This window comes from Calidris pugnax, unplaced genomic scaffold, assembly GCF_001431845.1.
Source record: "Calidris pugnax isolate Ruff unplaced genomic scaffold, ASM143184v1 scaffold99, whole genome shotgun sequence".
NCBI classification, from domain to species: domain Eukaryota; kingdom Metazoa; phylum Chordata; class Aves; order Charadriiformes; family Scolopacidae; genus Calidris; species Calidris pugnax.
The window spans coordinates 2,488,539-2,507,519 of NW_015090836.1; the positions used below are offsets into that span (position 1 = coordinate 2,488,539).

The 18,981-nt window shown below is 39.9% G+C and overlaps 1 protein-coding gene across 1 annotated transcript in view; it reads left to right on the forward strand.

Annotated features, from left to right (window-relative positions):
• Positions 1-18,981, forward strand: part of PICALM (phosphatidylinositol binding clathrin assembly protein) — a 107,932-nt gene that overhangs the window by 71,527 nt on the left and 17,424 nt on the right. The window contains exons 13-15 of the mRNA XM_014941548.1: positions 1,911-2,060; positions 4,023-4,103; positions 7,250-7,357. Coding sequence (XP_014797034.1) covers positions 1,911-2,060; positions 4,023-4,103; positions 7,250-7,357 — 339 coding nt within the window. The remainder of the gene's footprint in view (positions 1-1,910; positions 2,061-4,022; positions 4,104-7,249; positions 7,358-18,981) is intronic.

Below are 18,981 nucleotides of genomic sequence, written 5' to 3' on the forward strand. Positions count from 1 at the left end.
GTCCGGAGACCATCCCAGCTGTGTTTGGTGGATTTGCCAACTCTCAATTTGTACCTATGCTTCAGAAGCAAAACAAATGGATCAGTTTGAGTTATCTGTTTGGATTTTTTTCTAATTGCAAGCAGAACCAATAGAGTCAGAAGAAGGTGAAGCGGCAATAGAAAAAGCAAACAGGAGCTGATTAAAGGATGATCTGACCTATTCTCTTGTCAGATGTTTGTTCTGCAGCTCTTAGGGCAGAATTCAAAGCAGACAACAGTTCTGAGCAGTACCTGAAAGGAAGGACTCTGTTTCAGGTGACACTGATTGGCATGTCCACGAGTGCATTAGGTGGTAATATTATTATCTAAAACAGACAAGAGACAATATAAAGTTTTCTTAATATATTACAAATACTGTATCAGCTTATTCTGCTTATGCTTTATTCAGGGTTTGACACTGTCATTTTGCTGACTGAACGATTTAGAAAAAAAGGCTTTTTAAGGTACTTAACTCATTCTTGCAACTCAGCCAAACAATTTGGGAGAGAAGTCAGGTCTTGCTGAATAAGATATCTTGAGCTTGCAGAAAATGAAAGGATTTATTAAGCCTGCAAAGAATAATGCATTATTCTTTTCATTTAAAATTTCATTTTCTTTAGAACTTGTGTATGATTGAAATCTACACGTTATCAAGCTGTGTGGGATTTGTAGCTAAGAATCAGGAGGTCAGATTTGGGGAGAGAAAGTAACTTACAGTTTGAAGGTGCTGCACGCATCATGGTGGTATTTACAAGAGTTGTGGATAAATCTAGAATGTAACCAAGTTTAAAAAAAGGCCAGAAACTGAAATAGTGAAGAAATCTCTCCTAGAATTGTTATTTGGACATTTCTCTGTAGTAGGTTTGCCTGGAAGAGTATGTTGCAGTTCTAGGTGCTGTGATAAATCAGGACTGGATGTGACTCTTGCTGATCTCATGAGCGAGTTCTTGAGTTCTCCATCAAGGATTTGTGTGTTTGAAGCCAGGCAGCTAAACCTCAGCTCCCTCAGTCAACAGGTAGTGTAGCTGCCTTTCCTCTCCTCTTCAGCTGTTGGATCTTGGAGCTCAGGAATATTTTAGCTTGGCAATTGTATCCATCCTTGAGATCTCCTCTGTGCCTTGAGAAGCGACCCACATAGATCCAGGTTTCCTCCATTGGTCATTGTGATCTGACAGGTTTTTTAATAAGGAACGTTTTCTGATTGTCCCTCAAAGCAGAGAAGGTTTTTGCTTGCTTGCAGCTAACGGCATATCCATAACAAGCTTGTTGCTCCTGATGCCCCAGGTATTAAGGAAAGTGCTTTTATTCCATGTGCTACCTTGGTGTATTCACAGCTCTTGAAAATTTTATGATGCACAGTAACAGAAAAAAAATATCCATAAACACAGTTTGAAGAAGAAGGAACAGCACAGCTCCGTTGGTTTTGTTTTAAAGCTGTCCTTCAGGTGGTTCTGCATGGAATCCTTGTTGGCACCAGGGGTTCTGCTACACCAAGAGGTCCTCTCTGCTCCAGAGAATTTGTTGCAGGTGTCAGGACAGGACTGAGTGAAGCAAAAAGTAATTGTGTTAAAAGAGAAATAACATACGAACTTTCAGTATAAAACACACTGTGGAAGAAGCACACTTTACCAAGATGGTATTAATTTTAAAAGAAAAAAAAAGGTAAATGTGTAGCTAATATCTGTAGTATTTCTCTTGAGCAGAGAACAGATAATTCTGGAGAATTTGAGAATTAAGCAATTTGCTAGATCATCCCAAGTTTAGAGATGTCAGGAGAAAACTATACTTCCTGGACTCCTCTTAACTCTTAACTCTCCTGTACCTAGGAAGCAGTGTGTAACTAAACCCATCTCCCTTTTCTTCTTTCTCTTGCTCTCTGGAACTGAACAGATCCTTTTTCTGCTACTGTTGATAGTGTTGATGATGCCATTCCAAACCTAAATCCTTTCCTTACAAAAACTAACGATGCTGCTCATCTGTCTGTGTCTTCTGATGTATCTACTTTCACCAGTAGGACACCCACACATGAAATGTTTGTTGGTAAAGTACCATTTTAAACTAATTTCCTGTTTCCTAAAAATTTTAACATTATTTTAGTTTTTAAAGTATATTTGTTGGGCCTTTCATTAACTAAAAGCTGGTCATTTGGGGCTCATGTAGTGCTATGTTAGAACTTGATTTAGTAATTGTGCCATGAAAATGGTGTTAAAGTCCTTGCTTAGCTACTGGTTGGGATTCTACCTGATGTAAAAGGACTTAGTTATAGTTAAAGCAGTTGTTTGAGTGTAATTTTACACCAAGTCTCCTGTGCTTAGGAATTTTAAGGCAAAATACTATGTGTACCTGAGAATGAAAAGAAAATGCTCCTACTTTGTACCTCAGGTTGAAATGTTCTTTTTGAATGTAGGAGGTTAATCTAATTTTTTTGGTAGTGGGTGTTTTTCCCCCAGTCACGTTGACACTAACAAAACTGGTAAAGCTGTATGCTTTCTCAAAATGTTTACCTACTGGGCAATTAACTAACGACTCGGCTTTTTAAAACTGATGAAATCTTCCTTTTTGAAGATTGATTCAGCATGGCTGTCACGTTAGAAATGCTTCTAACGTTTATGTTGGCACAGCTACATATTAATTTGATTACTTTTCAATATGAAGAATGAAGTTAGCTTTCATAGACTAAAAATCAATTAATGATGTGTCAGTTCTGTTCTTAGGGGAAGCTAGGCTTAAAGACAACAGGTCGGCCTTTTTGCTGGTTGAACCCCACTAGAACTGATCACAAATGATTCGAGTCTCATGCCAAAGTGATATTTCATATCTCTGATACTTGTTAACAGACAGAAAACAAAGAGGTCTCTTTAAAGATATTCATACCACCTGCACTGTGTCATAGAATCATAGAATGGTTTGGGTTGGAAGGGACCTTTAAAGTCATCTCATTCCAACCCCCCTGCCATGGGCAGGGACACCTCCCACTAGAGCAGGTTCCTCAAAGCCCCATCCATCACATCACCATAATGAACTGGATTATTAGCTTGTTTTTTTGCTATTGGAGAGAGAAAGCAAGGCGAGATCTTCAAGCACAAGAACTCCTGCTGTGAACTTCTCTCCACAATTCCAGGCAGTAGTAGACAACTCCTTCAAGCTGCATAATAATCTGGCCAATGCTTCCAATAGATCTTTCCCCCACTTCCAATAACATTTGTATGGCTGCATGTGAATGTACAATGATTATTTTGGGTACAGCTTTTTTTTAAGTTGGGTTGTCATTTGTTCTGCAGTCATACAAAAAGTTGTGGCAGCGCAGGGCTGGGAACAAGGACCTTGGTGGGCTTTTGTGGCTCTCACTGGTTTGTGTGGTATCATCCCACAACACCTTTGAAGGCACCGGAGGTGGATGGCATCGATGCGTTGCCTTCCCTTCCAGTGTCTCATTCTCTAAAGGTATAGCTAGGACCACGGTGTGACCTCCCAACAGATTGATATGTGACATGTAAATGCAGCTGTAGTACAAACAAGGTGCTACAATTACGTGAATGTGGGTTTTAAATAACTATTTCTGGTTCTTTAGATCATTACAATCGATTTACTGAACTAAATCCCTTTGTGGCAATCAAATGTGAATCCACTATTGGGCTGTGTCCTTATGCTTCAGGTATAAGAAAAATGCCCTGAAGCTTTTACACTCATTTCTTCAAGAGTGTAAAACATGGCATTTGGTTTAAAAAAATAATATATTTTTTTTTCCTAGTATAGCTGTAAGTTTGAAACTGTGCTTTCCCCTTTTGTGTTAGTGATAATGTAAACTTGTTTCTTACTGTATGTCTGATGTGTATTGACTTCATTCCATTGGTTCTGTGTTATTAGAGTGTATGTGGATGTATAGAGTGACCTGAAACTAAATTTTTGAATAGCAGATAAACGGTGTATCTTGGTTCTCTTTCTGTAACTCTCCCTCTTCTCCTTTCCTGGCTTTCTCTCTCGTGTGATATGCCTGATCAGATTCTTTTTGTGGTCCTCAAGCTTACCCTAATGCTTCTCATTTCCGCAATGAGCCTTCTTCTGTAGCTGGTCTATTTGGAGGTAGGTAATGGGAATCAGCCTTACCACAAACACAGCAATACAATGTCTCGTGTGCCTAGAACCAGTAGGTGTGTTACTTGCTACAGAAATGCATTATTATAGCGGCTCCAACTCTTATTCATGTGCTTGTGCTAGGTGTGTTGTCACAAACAGTATGTATTTTTTCAGTTTGTGCTAAACTAAGGCTTATTTAGCCTAAACGTGAAATGAGTATCTCCCCATTTCAGGATCTCTTGTGGTTTACATGCTGCTACATCCACGCAAAAGACTTGCATGTCATGAGTATCTTCACATCTTACTCTCCTTCATTGCTTTTCAAATCAAGGGATTGGGATGTTCTTGCTGCTTATGGCATTTTTGTTTATATATTACTCTTAAACAGTGCACTGAACTAGTACAAAGCTTTGTGACAGAACATGAGAAAGAGGTATCCCCATGAGAAGGAAGTATCCCCTGCATCAAATTGCTGGCTAATCATTTGTGCATCTGTCTAGTAACCCCATACCAGTACTGGTATCCAATTCTGACAGTTGCTAGATGGGCTGTGGACCATGACAGTTGATAATCTGTCTAAACCAGGTTGAACAGAGTGTTGTTCCTGTGCAAGGCTTAGGAATACTTTTAATGAAGTAAAGCGTCCAGCTTTGGAGTCCTCAGCACAAGAAGGACATGGACCTGTTGGAATGAATCCTGTGGAGGGCCATGAAGATCACCAGAGGCCTGGGGGACCTCACCTGTGAAGACAGGCTGAGAGAGTTGGGGTTGTTCAGCCTGGAGAAGAGAAGGCTCAGGGGAGACCTTATCATGTCATTCCAGCACCTAAAGGGGACCTACACAAGAGATGGGGAAGGATTCTTTATCAGGGAGTGTAGTGATAGGACGTGGGGTAATGGTTTTAAACTGGAAGAGGGGAGATTTAGAAGAGGTATCAGGAAGAAATTATTTCCTATGAGGGTGGTGAGACACTGGAACAGGTTGCCCAGAGAAGCTGTGGATGCCCCATCCCTGGAGGTGTTCATGGTCGGGCTGGAGGGGGCTTTGAGCAACCTGGTCTGGTGGGAGGTGTCCCTGCCCATGGCAGGGGGGTTGGAACTCAGTGATCTTTCAGGTCCCTTCCAACCCAAACCATCCTATGATGCTGTGATAAATGGCTTGTGAACGAGTTAGTTCTTAAAAGCACCATAAAGTCACATTGTGGCTTAGTGTCTTCGAATAGAAATTAACTAGAGTTATCTAACCAAAGGTTAAATGTTATGTATGATTCCATATCCAAAAGCACAATGTTTAGTTTCTGTCAAGTCTTGTTGGTTTATTTTCTTGAAGGAGCTCCATTAAAAATGACCTTTGCACCTTTCAAAACACCCCATGAGACACGGTGCCCTGGGCTGGTGGCTGATACCAGCTGTAGGAGTTGGTCTTTTCCAGAGGTTGACCCAAAGAAGTCTTATCTATTATGTTGTCTTCTGGCTCATCTCATCTCGTTAGCTTCACAGCGCTTGAAACTTCTGAAAACGTGAGAGCAGGAAACTCAGCTTGTTTCAGTTGAGGCCATTTTCTAAAGGAGAAGATGAGCTGTCGTAAGTCAAGTTTTCTGTTGGTACAGGCACAGCTTTAAGAGTTGCAGGACATCCCATCACTGGAGCTCCCATCCGCAGTGCAGAGTCTCTGAAATGGCTTGGTACAACCTGATGGTGTATTTGTCATAAAGATACTCATTTTGTTCCCTCGTTTAGTTACTCCCTACTTTTCCCCACATTAACTGCTGCTCATGCCTTGCTGTATGCTCTTTCCTTGCTTTTGTTTTTAATGAAATGTACGTTGTTTAAATTCTTAGAGATGGCTGCTTTTGAGTTATATGTTCCATTACGACAAATAGGAAGGAACAGGTAATCCAAATTTAGTTTTTCTGTCAAGTTTACATTCAAGGATAACATCCTATAGCTATTGATTTTCTGGGTGAAGTGTAACTTATTTCAGGTAAACCTTAAGGTTGAAATGAGGTGCTGTCACAACAAGGTAAACGAAACCCAAGAGGTCTTCTCGGTCAGTTATTTCTGCTCACTGCAATGTTTGACTGCTGAAGTATTTGTGATGCTTTTATTTCTCCACAGCATCAGCATTTATGCTAGAAAGCAGAAGAGCTAGTTCTGAAGATGGCATTATTTTTTTGGGGTGCTTTTCATATAAGGGAATAATGACTTGTGTAACTGCCTGACTATCACGATGCTGTACGTGCACACACGTGTGCATGACTGATGTGTGATTATATGTAACATTAAAAAAATATTATTTTGGAAACAAATCAATATTCACTTCCACATTACTGAACCATCAACTTCATACTTCCTAAAATCATAAGCAATGCTTTATACTGCCATAAATTTTTGAAGTATTGAAAAAAACGGTGTATTTGGGGAACTCATATAAGCAGATGTCATCTGCTTTACAGATGCGGGGGGGAGGAGACAAATGGAGTAAGGTCAGACAGGAATGGGAATTAAAACTTGGCTTTAACTCCCCGTACCTTGCCATAATTATTAGAAACTTAACTGCAAAGCATGTCCAAAAATAACAAAGTAAACATTATAAAAACTATTAGTACTACAAATGTCTAATCAGAGGCATTATGGCTCATCTTGGGACCATACAGATCTTGCTCCAGTTGTACGTGGGAGCTGCTCCACTGATAGAAACCGTGGAGGGAATAACCTTCAGGCAGGTCATCTTGAAGCAGAGTCTGTACCCAGCCACTTGCTTTCCCTGGGGAAGTAGGTGGTTACTTCTTCAATAAATTTATTGTAGTTATTTGGTAAAAGGCTAAGGATGATGTGAATAATCAGTCCAGAGATTTAGCAACTGAGGGGCAGAGTGGAGGCTTTTATGGCCCATCTGCCCAGTTTTTGAGACAAAACCTTTTTTTGGAGGAGTAACTCTAAATAAGCTTCAAATAAATTGCTTCCAGTTCTTTCTTTGACGCGCTTCTCGGCGTCAGGGTATAATCTGAACTTTTGAGGTATTCTTAGTCTTTCTGCGATACTTCAGTAATCTTCATGTTTATTTGACTTGTCTTGCATAAAGAAGGTGGATTCATGGGAAACGTTTCATAAAAACATTCAACTTCTGTCTTTTTTTTTTTTTCCCCACAGGGTTCACTCCATCTCCTGTTGCTCAACCACAGCCATCAGCTGGCCTTAATGTTGACTTTGAGTCTGTGTTTGGAAACAAATCTTCTAATGTTGTCCTAGATTCTGGTGGTAAGACACTTGCTAAAATAGATGATCTATGTCCTGGAACTTTTTGTTATTTTTGAGGTATAAATCTCTTAATCTGTATTTACTGACACTGCTGGGACAGTGTTCCAGCCGAAGGAGGGAAAGAGGACTTTAAAAGGCCAGTAGCAGAATCTCTTCATCCAGTTTTTCTTTGATAATCAAGTAATTTTCCCTTACATGCTATTTCCACGTGCCCCCTGCTGAAATGTTTACGTTGATTTCCTTCACTGATTTTTTTTTTTGCATTAAACCTTCACACAGCAAAAATATCTTTATTTTTACATGCTGTCAAGTGAAATGAAGCCTGTATTTGTTGAGCGTGGTCAGAAGTTTTTTCTTTTCAGGACTAATTTAAAATATAAAATGAAGTCTCTGCAGGAGGATGAATTTTCCTGTTCCCATTTGACTCTGAAATTATTGCAGTGATTGTATTCGAGACTTCACTCTTCATTTCCATGTGATGTTCTTAGGTCTCAATTTGACTTTGAATAGTCTAAAATGAGTTTTCACATGGCTGATATATGATAAAGTGTTTCAAGGTTTCTTGTATTTTGCTTTCCACCAAGTTCTTCTGTAGCTCATAGCTGTTAGCCAGTTTCTCAGCGGTGGTCAACAGTGGAAGGATAGGAGTTGTGGAATTTAGATGTAACATTTTGGTGGTGCAACCCATTGGAATTCATTCTGTCAGTCTCCTTTTGTCATTCTGTAGGGCTTCCATGGGGTTATTTTAAAAGCTGCTGAAGATTGCAGAGCTGAATGTGCTCTAGACCTGGTGTTGGACCATGAGGAGGATGAGACAGCTGGCTGGCTTTCTGTCTTAGACAGCTCTGACAAAAGTCACTTGACATAACGCAGAACTTAGCTCACTAGATTAACACTTTTCTACAGAACTGAAAATGAGAAGTTCACCAGGCTCATTTTTGACTTAGTTCTATACATTTTTATAACAAAGCTTTCCTTGACAGTCACTAACGGTTGCCTTGTGTTGAAAATTGTGATGTGGTTTGAACAATTGTATTCATTTGTCTTTGTAGCACTTCAAAGCTGCCAAATGATCTGCTTGATCTGCAGCCAACTTTCCATCCATCTGTACATCCTATATCGGCTCCTCCACAAGTAGGAAGTACCTGGGGAGGTAAGAATTCAAAATCGGATTAAGGTTCTAATTGCTGTGGCCACGGTCCTGGAAATGTGTCCCTCAATCTGTGGGGTTTCTCTTCCTTCAAACCTTGCAAAGACAAGCTACAAGTAGATGAAGGGAGCAGGAAATGTCAAATCTGGGTATGGATTAAAATAATGTAGCAGCAGATGGTGATGACAAAGAATTTGGATATTTTGATAAAGTTACTTCAATTGTTGACCAGCTCTGTCAGCCTCAGTTGCCGTCTTCAAGAGTCCCATAGCAAGTGACAAAGTCAGTTCTGTGAGGGTGTCTGCCAGACAGCCCGTGTTGTGTACACGGGAACTCGGATACAGAATTGTTTTAAATACATCAGTCAAAATTTAAAGTGTTAAATAAAATTTGCGGGTGATAATAGAGCAGGACGTGGATGAGGCCTGCAAGGAGGCCGTTGTGACAATGATGCATAGGAAGCAAGAAAATCCAGAGTTAGTTATTAGAAATAAAATAAGGCACCTCTCTACAAACTCTCTATTACCTTACCTACAGAGGCACATTAGGAAGAAGCTGTGGTTGGATCTCTAAATGAAGAGACAAAATTTAGAAGGAACTTTTCCCTATGAAATGTAGTTCAGAACATCCAAATCACCCTTCTACCCAGCTGCTGGGGTGGATGGAGTGAGGTGTTAGATTATTTTATTGATACAGGCGAGTCCTTAAACCCAGGAGGTGAGCGAGGGCGTTGTAGACAGTCCTGAATGTTGTGATTCAGGATTAGTGTGAGTGTTAGAGCATGTGCTGCTGTGCAGTGTTCCAGAAGACTTCTCATACGGGTAACACTGCCTGCTTGCACTGCTGGTTATGCTGGTGGAGGATTAAAAATCTCTGCTAAAGAGGTTTCCTTTTTATTTTTCTAAATATAGGACCCTTAATAAAATAGTAAACCCCTGAACTATGTGGCTATTTCCAGATTATTATGTTTTCTTTTACGATGTGAAAATTTGGGACTTGCTGCTTCAGAAAGTTTTGTAGGCATTGGAGTAACCCTCTTCTGAAATTTTACTTCACTATTTCTTTTTATGAGCTGTAGTTTTTCCTAAACATCTTTCCAGTTATCTCACATGTCTTTGTAAGAAGCGGTGCATGTATTCTACTTTTCCTTTTTCCTTTTTGCTGTGTGCTTTGTGTGTTGTGTACCTTCTCACCCTTGTTCGTAGGGAAATAGCACATGGTTTTGAGTGACGGAAGGCGTTACTAATAAATGTGGTAGCTTCAAAACCTAATAAAAGTAGTTTATTTGTCCTGTAGTTTTGCTGAGCAGAGCATCTTTTGAGAAGGATGCAGCGAGGAGCAGATGGAGTCATGCATACAAATGTCAATGTTCAATAGGCTTAGAGTTTAGAAATGGAGAAAAATGTTTTGGCTCATCTTGTTTGCTTTCTGGAAAATATCTTCCGTTTCATCTTGCCCTGTTTGTTTCATGGGTGAGAGATAGAAGGGGAAATTATCTTCCTCTCAAAGGTCACTTCACAATCTAGCATTGCTGTATTAATCTGAAAATTGAGCCTGAAAGTCTGTTTGTGTTTGTTCAATGTTGTGTTACTCATGGTAAGAGCCTTCAGTGATAGTCATTGATACATCTGCTTACTAAACACTTCTACAACTTAATTAACTGTGAAGATTTTGGACTGTCTGCTAAAAGTTTAGGCTAAAATTATGGGATCACCATTTTTCTTGTTACCTTTTATCCAAAAAAAACCCAAACAATCCTCTTTAGCTTTACAGATGTGAACACCCACTTCCCATAGGCGAGGTAGATAAGTGCTTTCCACATTTTACAGATTGGGAAATCTGAGCAATTAATTGACTTGTCCCAAGTCATACGGTGAGTCAGTGGCAGAGCCAAGAGTGGCACCTGAGCTATTTCCAGTCCTGTGCTCTAATCACTGCACAGCATCCCTCCTGGAGGTAATTTTCTGACCTGCTGATGTCTGTATTTGGTGATTATGGTGACTTCGAGAAGGGTATGGAACCAGCTACAAGTTACAATGGACTAAACCAAGTTGCTGTTCAAAATATTATGCAGCAACCCTTAAGTATGTAACAAAAGGATAAATTGTTATCAAGGCATTATATTTGGGTTCCTGCCTTCTGTCTTGCACTTTAAAAAAAAAAAAAAGTTAGAGCTAACGAGGTTAAAAACTCCTGGAGGATGGGTTCTGTAATTGCATGTTTTCACTTTTTCAAACTATCAGAGATGGCAACAAAAAACCTGTCGTTGTTCTCTCAGGTGAAATACTTCTAGCTGGATATCTTCAAGGTAGAAGTTTGCAAAATGCAAATTACTCTTTTAAATGCAGCTGAATCATTAATGCCTAATGATAGCCTGAAGGTGCAGAGTGATTCCTTTGACACGAAGAGATGCCATGTGTATCTGAGAATGAAACTGGGCTTTAGAAATGTCGAGGTGTTGCTGTCAGGAGAGACAGCAGTTTTTAAAATCTGAATATGCAAGGGTATAAATTGCCCAAACCCAATTAATTCGTAGTTACCTTTGTCACTAGCTTTTGGCAAGTTTTGAGACTCGGACAGGATTGAACACATGGGAGAGAATTAAAATGAGGCAGACAAGCGAAGAGTCTGAGACCAGATTACATTTCTAAGAAAATCTTGATAACGTAAATTGTATTGCATTGTTTTACTGGTCAAAACACATAAAACTCTATAGATGAGCTTGGGATTTGGAACCAAAAAGTTGTATGTAGTATTTTTCCTGCTGAGTGTGTGTATAAGATAATTCCAGTGGATAGTAGTTTCAAACAAATATGGTTTAAAAACTTCCTGTCTTTTTTTCTTTCATGTTGTTTTATCTGACCTGTTCATTGGGATTGTCCGGAGACCATCCCAGCTGTGTTTGGTGGATTTGCCAACTCTCAATTTGTACCTATGCTTCAGAAGCAAAACAAATGGATCAGTTTGAGTTATCTGTTTGGATTTTTTTCTAATTGCAAGCAGAACCAATAGAGTCAGAAGAAGGTGAAGCGGCAATAGAAAAAGCAAACAGGAGCTGATTAAAGGATGATCTGACCTATTCTCTTGTCAGATGTTTGTTCTGCAGCTCTTAGGGCAGAATTCAAAGCAGACAACAGTTCTGAGCAGTACCTGAAAGGAAGGACTCTGTTTCAGGTGACACTGATTGGCATGTCCACGAGTGCATTAGGTGGTAATATTATTATCTAAAACAGACAAGAGACAATATAAAGTTTTCTTAATATATTACAAATACTGTATCAGCTTATTCTGCTTATGCTTTATTCAGGGTTTGACACTGTCATTTTGCTGACTGAACGATTTAGAAAAAAAGGCTTTTTAAGGTACTTAACTCATTCTTGCAACTCAGCCAAACAATTTGGGAGAGAAGTCAGGTCTTGCTGAATAAGATACCTTGAGCTTGCAGAAAATGAAAGGATTTATTAAGCCTGCAAAGAATAATGCATTATTCTTTTCATTTAAAATTTCATTTTCTTTAGAACTTGTGTATGATTGAAATCTACACGTTATCAAGCTGTGTGGGATTTGTAGCTAAGAATCAGGAGGTCAGATTTGGGGAGAGAAAGTAACTTACAGTTTGAAGGTGCTGCACGCATCATGGTGGTATTTACAAGAGTTGTGGATAAATCTAGAATGTAACCAAGTTTAAAAAAAGGCCAGAAACTGAAATAGTGAAGAAATCTCTCCTAGAATTGTTATTTGGACATTTCTCTGTAGTAGGTTTGCCTGGAAGAGTATGTTGCAGTTCTAGGTGCTGTGATAAATCAGGACTGGATGTGACTCTTGCTGATCTCATGAGCGAGTTCTTGAGTTCTCCATCAAGGATTTGTGTGTTTGAAGCCAGGCAGCTAAACCTCAGCTCCCTCAGTCAACAGGTAGTGTAGCTGCCTTTCCTCTCCTCTTCAGCTGTTGGATCTTGGAGCTCAGGAATATTTTAGCTTGGCAATTGTATCCATCCTTGAGATCTCCTCTGTGCCTTGAGAAGCGACCCACATAGATCCAGGTTTCCTCCATTGGTCATTGTGATCTGACAGGTTTTTTAATAAGGAACGTTTTCTGATTGTCCCTCAAAGCAGAGAAGGTTTTTGCTTGCTTGCAGCTAACGGCATATCCATAACAAGCTTGTTGCTCCTGATGCCCCAGGTATTAAGGAAAGTGCTTTTATTCCATGTGCTACCTTGGTGTATTCACAGCTCTTGAAAATTTTATGATGCACAGTAACAGAAAAAAAATATCCATAAACACAGTTTGAAGAAGAAGGAACAGCACAGCTCCGTTGGTTTTGTTTTAAAGCTGTCCTTCAGGTGGTTCTGCATGGAATCCTTGTTGGCACCAGGGGTTCTGCTACACCAAGAGGTCCTCTCTGCTCCAGAGAATTTGTTGCAGGTGTCAGGACAGGACTGAGTGAAGCAAAAAGTAATTGTGTTAAAAGAGAAATAACATACGAACTTTCAGTATAAAACACACTGTGGAAGAAGCACACTTTACCAAGATGGTATTAATTTTAAAAGAAAAAAAAAGGTAAATGTGTAGCTAATATCTGTAGTATTTCTCTTGAGCAGAGAACAGATAATTCTGGAGAATTTGAGAATTAAGCAATTTGCTAGATCATCCCAAGTTTAGAGATGTCAGGAGAAAACTATACTTCCTGGACTCCTCTTAACTCTTAACTCTCCTGTACCTAGGAAGCAGTGTGTAACTAAACCCATCTCCCTTTTCTTCTTTCTCTTGCTCTCTGGAACTGAACAGATCCTTTTTCTGCTACTGTTGATAGTGTTGATGATGCCATTCCAAACCTAAATCCTTTCCTTACAAAAACTAACGATGCTGCTCATCTGTCTGTGTCTTCTGATGTATCTACTTTCACCAGTAGGACACCCACACATGAAATGTTTGTTGGTAAAGTACCATTTTAAACTAATTTCCTGTTTCCTAAAAATTTTAACATTATTTTAGTTTTTAAAGTATATTTGTTGGGCCTTTCATTAACTAAAAGCTGGTCATTTGGGGCTCATGTAGTGCTATGTTAGAACTTGATTTAGTAATTGTGCCATGAAAATGGTGTTAAAGTCCTTGCTTAGCTACTGGTTGGGATTCTACCTGATGTAAAAGGACTTAGTTATAGTTAAAGCAGTTGTTTGAGTGTAATTTTACACCAAGTCTCCTGTGCTTAGGAATTTTAAGGCAAAATACTATGTGTACCTGAGAATGAAAAGAAAATGCTCCTACTTTGTACCTCAGGTTGAAATGTTCTTTTTGAATGTAGGAGGTTAATCTAATTTTTTTGGTAGTGGGTGTTTTTCCCCCAGTCACGTTGACACTAACAAAACTGGTAAAGCTGTATGCTTTCTCAAAATGTTTACCTACTGGGCAATTAACTAACGACTCGGCTTTTTAAAACTGATGAAATCTTCCTTTTTGAAGATTGATTCAGCATGGCTGTCACGTTAGAAATGCTTCTAACGTTTATGTTGGCACAGCTACATATTAATTTGATTACTTTTCAATATGAAGAATGAAGTTAGCTTTCATAGACTAAAAATCAATTAATGATGTGTCAGTTCTGTTCTTAGGGGAAGCTAGGCTTAAAGACAACAGGTCGGCCTTTTTGCTGGTTGAACCCCACTAGAACTGATCACAAATGATTCGAGTCTCATGCCAAAGTGATATTTCATATCTCTGATACTTGTTAACAGACAGAAAACAAAGAGGTCTCTTTAAAGATATTCATACCACCTGCACTGTGTCATAGAATCATAGAATGGTTTGGGTTGGAAGGGACCTTTAAAGTCATCTCATTCCAACCCCCCTGCCATGGGCAGGGACACCTCCCACTAGAGCAGGTTCCTCAAAGCCCCATCCATCACATCACCATAATGAACTGGATTATTAGCTTGTTTTTTTGCTATTGGAGAGAGAAAGCAAGGCGAGATCTTCAAGCACAAGAACTCCTGCTGTGAACTTCTCTCCACAATTCCAGGCAGTAGTAGACAACTCCTTCAAGCTGCATAATAATCTGGCCAATGCTTCCAATAGATCTTTCCCCCACTTCCAATAACATTTGTATGGCTGCATGTGAATGTACAATGATTATTTTGGGTACAGCTTTTTTTTAAGTTGGGTTGTCATTTGTTCTGCAGTCATACAGAAAGTTGTGGCAGCGCAGGGCTGGGAACAAGGACCTTGGTGGGCTTTTGTGGCTCTCACTGGTTTGTGTGGTATCATCCCACAACACCTTTGAAGGCACCGGAGGTGGATGGCATCGATGCGTTGCCTTCCCTTCCAGTGTCTCATTCTCTAAAGGTATAGCTAGGACCACGGTGTGACCTCCCAACAGATTGATATGTGACATGTAAATGCAGCTGTAGTACAAACAAGGTGCTACAATTACGTGAATGTGGGTTTTAAATAACTATTTCTGGTTCTTTAGATCATTACAATCGATTTACTGAACTAAATCCCTTTGTGGCAATCAAATGTGAATCCACTATTGGGCTGTGTCCTTATGCTTCAGGTATAAGAAAAATGCCCTGAAGCTTTTACACTCATTTCTTCAAGAGTGTAAAACATGGCATTTGGTTTAAAAAAATAATATATTTTTTTTTCCTAGTATAGCTGTAAGTTTGAAACTGTGCTTTCCCCTTTTGTGTTAGTGATAATGTAAACTTGTTTCTTACTGTATGTCTGATGTGTATTGACTTCATTCCATTGGTTCTGTGTTATTAGAGTGTATGTGGATGTATAGAGTGACCTGAAACTAAATTTTTGAATAGCAGATAAACGGTGTATCTTGGTTCTCTTTCTGTAACTCTCCCTCTTCTCCTTTCCTGGCTTTCTCTCTCGTGTGATATGCCTGATCAGATTCTTTTTGTGGTCCTCAAGCTTACCCTAATGCTTCTCATTTCCGCAATGAGCCTTCTTCTGTAGCTGGTCTATTTGGAGGTAGGTAATGGGAATCAGCCTTACCACAAACACAGCAATACAATGTCTCGTGTGCCTAGAACCAGTAGGTGTGTTACTTGCTACAGAAATGCATTATTATAGCGGCTCCAACTCTTATTCATGTGCTTGTGCTAGGTGTGTTGTCACAAACAGTATGTATTTTTTCAGTTTGTGCTAAACTAAGGCTTATTTAGCCTAAACGTGAAATGAGTATCTCCCCATTTCAGGATCTCTTGTGGTTTACATGCTGCTACATCCACGCAAAAGACTTGCATGTCATGAGTATCTTCACATCTTACTCTCCTTCATTGCTTTTCAAATCAAGGGATTGGGATGTTCTTGCTGCTTATGGCATTTTTGTTTATATATTACTCTTAAACAGTGCACTGAACTAGTACAAAGCTTTGTGACAGAACATGAGAAAGAGGTATCCCCATGAGAAGGAAGTATCCCCTGCATCAAATTGCTGGCTAATCATTTGTGCATCTGTCTAGTAACCCCATACCAGTACTGGTATCCAATTCTGACAGTTGCTAGATGGGCTGTGGACCATGACAGTTGATAATCTGTCTAAACCAGGTTGAACAGAGTGTTGTTCCTGTGCAAGGCTTAGGAATACTTTTAATGAAGTAAAGCGTCCAGCTTTGGAGTCCTCAGCACAAGAAGGACATGGACCTGTTGGAATGAATCCTGTGGAGGGCCATGAAGATCACCAGAGGCCTGGGGGACCTCACCTGTGAAGACAGGCTGAGAGAGTTGGGGTTGTTCAGCCTGGAGAAGAGAAGGCTCAGGGGAGACCTTATCATGTCATTCCAGCACCTAAAGGGGACCTACACAAGAGATGGGGAAGGATTCTTTATCAGGGAGTGTAGTGATAGGACGTGGGGTAATGGTTTTAAACTGGAAGAGGGGAGATTTAGAAGAGGTATCAGGAAGAAATTATTTCCTATGAGGGTGGTGAGACACTGGAACAGGTTGCCCAGAGAAGCTGTGGATGCCCCATCCCTGGAGGTGTTCATGGTCGGGCTGGAGGGGGCTTTGAGCAACCTGGTCTGGTGGGAGGTGTCCCTGCCCATGGCAGGGGGGTTGGAACTCAGTGATCTTTCAGGTCCCTTCCAACCCAAACCATCCTATGATGCTGTGATAAATGGCTTGTGAACGAGTTAGTTCTTAAAAGCACCATAAAGTCACATTGTGGCTTAGTGTCTTCGAATAGAAATTAACTAGAGTTATCTAACCAAAGGTTAAATGTTATGTATGATTCCATATCCAAAAGCACAATGTTTAGTTTCTGTCAAGTCTTGTTGGTTTATTTTCTTGAAGGAGCTCCATTAAAAATGACCTTTGCACCTTTCAAAACACCCCATGAGACACGGTGCCCTGGGCTGGTGGCTGATACCAGCTGTAGGAGTTGGTCTTTTCCAGAGGTTGACCCAAAGAAGTCTTATCTATTATGTTGTCTTCTGGCTCATCTCATCTCGTTAGCTTCACAGCGCTTGAAACTTCTGAAAACGTGAGAGCAGGAAACTCGGCTTGTTTCAGTTGAGGCCATTTTCTAAAGGAGAAGATGAGCTGTCGTAAGTCAAGTTTTCTGTTGGTACAGGCACAGCTTTAAGAGTTGCAGGACATCCCATCACTGGAGCTCCCATCCGCAGTGCAGAGTCTCTGAAATGGCTTGGTACAACCTGATGGTGTATTTGTCATAAAGATACTCATTTTGTTCCCTCGTTTAGTTACTCCCTACTTTTCCCCACATTAACTGCTGCTCATGCCTTGCTGTATGCTCTTTCCTTGCTTTTGTTTTTAATGAAATGTACGTTGTTTAAATTCTTAGAGATGGCTGCTTTTGAGTTATATGTTCCATTACGACAAATAGGAAGGAACAGGTAATCCAAATTTAGTTTTTCTGTCAAGTTTACATTCAAGGATAACATCCTATAGCTATTGATTTTCTGGGTGAAGTGTAACTTATTTCAGGTAAACCTTAAGGTTGAAATGAGGTGCTGTCACAACAAGGTAAACGAAACCCAAGAGGTCTTCTCGGTCAGTTATTTCTGCTCACTGCAATGTTTGACTGCTGAAGTATTTGTGATGCTTTTATTTCTCCACAGCATCAGCATTTATGCTAGAAAGCAGAAGAGCTAGTTCTGAAGATGGCATTATTTTTTTGGGGTGCTTTTCATATAAGGGAATAATGACTTGTGTAACTGCCTGACTATCACGATGCTGTACGTGCACACACGTGTGCATGACTGATGTGTGATTATATGTAACATTAAAAAAAATATTATTGTGGAAACAAATCAATATTCACTTCCACATTACTGAACCATCAACTTCATACTGCCTAAAATCATAAGCAATGCTTTATACTGCCATAGATTTTTGAAGTATTGAAAAAAATGGTGTATTTGGGAAACTCATATAAGCAGATGTCATCTGCTTTACAGATGTGTGGGAGGAGACAAATGGAGTAAGGTCAGACAGGAATGGGAATTAAAACTTGGCTTTAACTCCCCATACCTTGCCATAATTATTAGAAACTTAACTGCAAAGCAGGATCTCCTGTGATACGTGTGTCCAAAAATAACAAAGTAAACATTATAAAAACTATTAGTACTACAAATGTCTAATCAGAAGCATTAGTGCTTATCTTGGGACCATACGGATCTTGCTCCAGTTGTATGTGGGAGCTGCTCCTCTGATAGAAACCATGGAGGGAATAACCTTCAGGCAGGTCATCTTGAAGCAGAGTCTGTACCCAGCCACTTGCTTTCCCTGGTGGTTACTTCTTCAATAAATAAAACTATTAGTACTACAAATGTCTAATCAGAGGCATTATGGCTCATCTTGGGACCATACAGATCTTGCTCCAGTTGTACGTGGGAGCTGCTCCACTGATAGAAACCGTGGAGGGAATAACCTTCAGGCAGGTCATCTTGAAGCAGAGTCTGTACCCAGCCACTTGCTTTCCCTGGGGAAGTAGGTGGTTACTTCTTCAATAAATTTATTGTAGTTATTTGGTAAAAGGCTAAGGATGATGTGAATAATCAGTCCAGAGATTTAGCAACTGAGGGGCAGAGTGGAGGCTTTTATGGCCCATCTGCCCAGTTTTTGAGACAAAACCTTTTTTTGGAGGAGTAACTCTAAATAAGCTTCAAATAAATTGCTTCCAGTTCTTTCTTTGACGCGCTTCTCGGCGTCAGGGTATAATCTGAACTTTTGAGGTATTCTTAGTCTTTCTGCGATACTTCAGTAATCTTCATGTTTATTTGACTTGTCTTGCATAAAGAAGGTGGATTCATGGGAAACGTTTCATAAAAACATTCAACTTCTGTCTTTTTTTTTTTTTCCCCACAGGGTTCACTCCATCTCCTGTTGCTCAACCACAGCCATCAGCTGGCCTTAATGTTGACTTTGAGTCTGTGTTTGGAAACAAATCTTCTAATGTTGTCCTAGATTCTGGTGGTAAGACACTTGCTAAAATAGATGA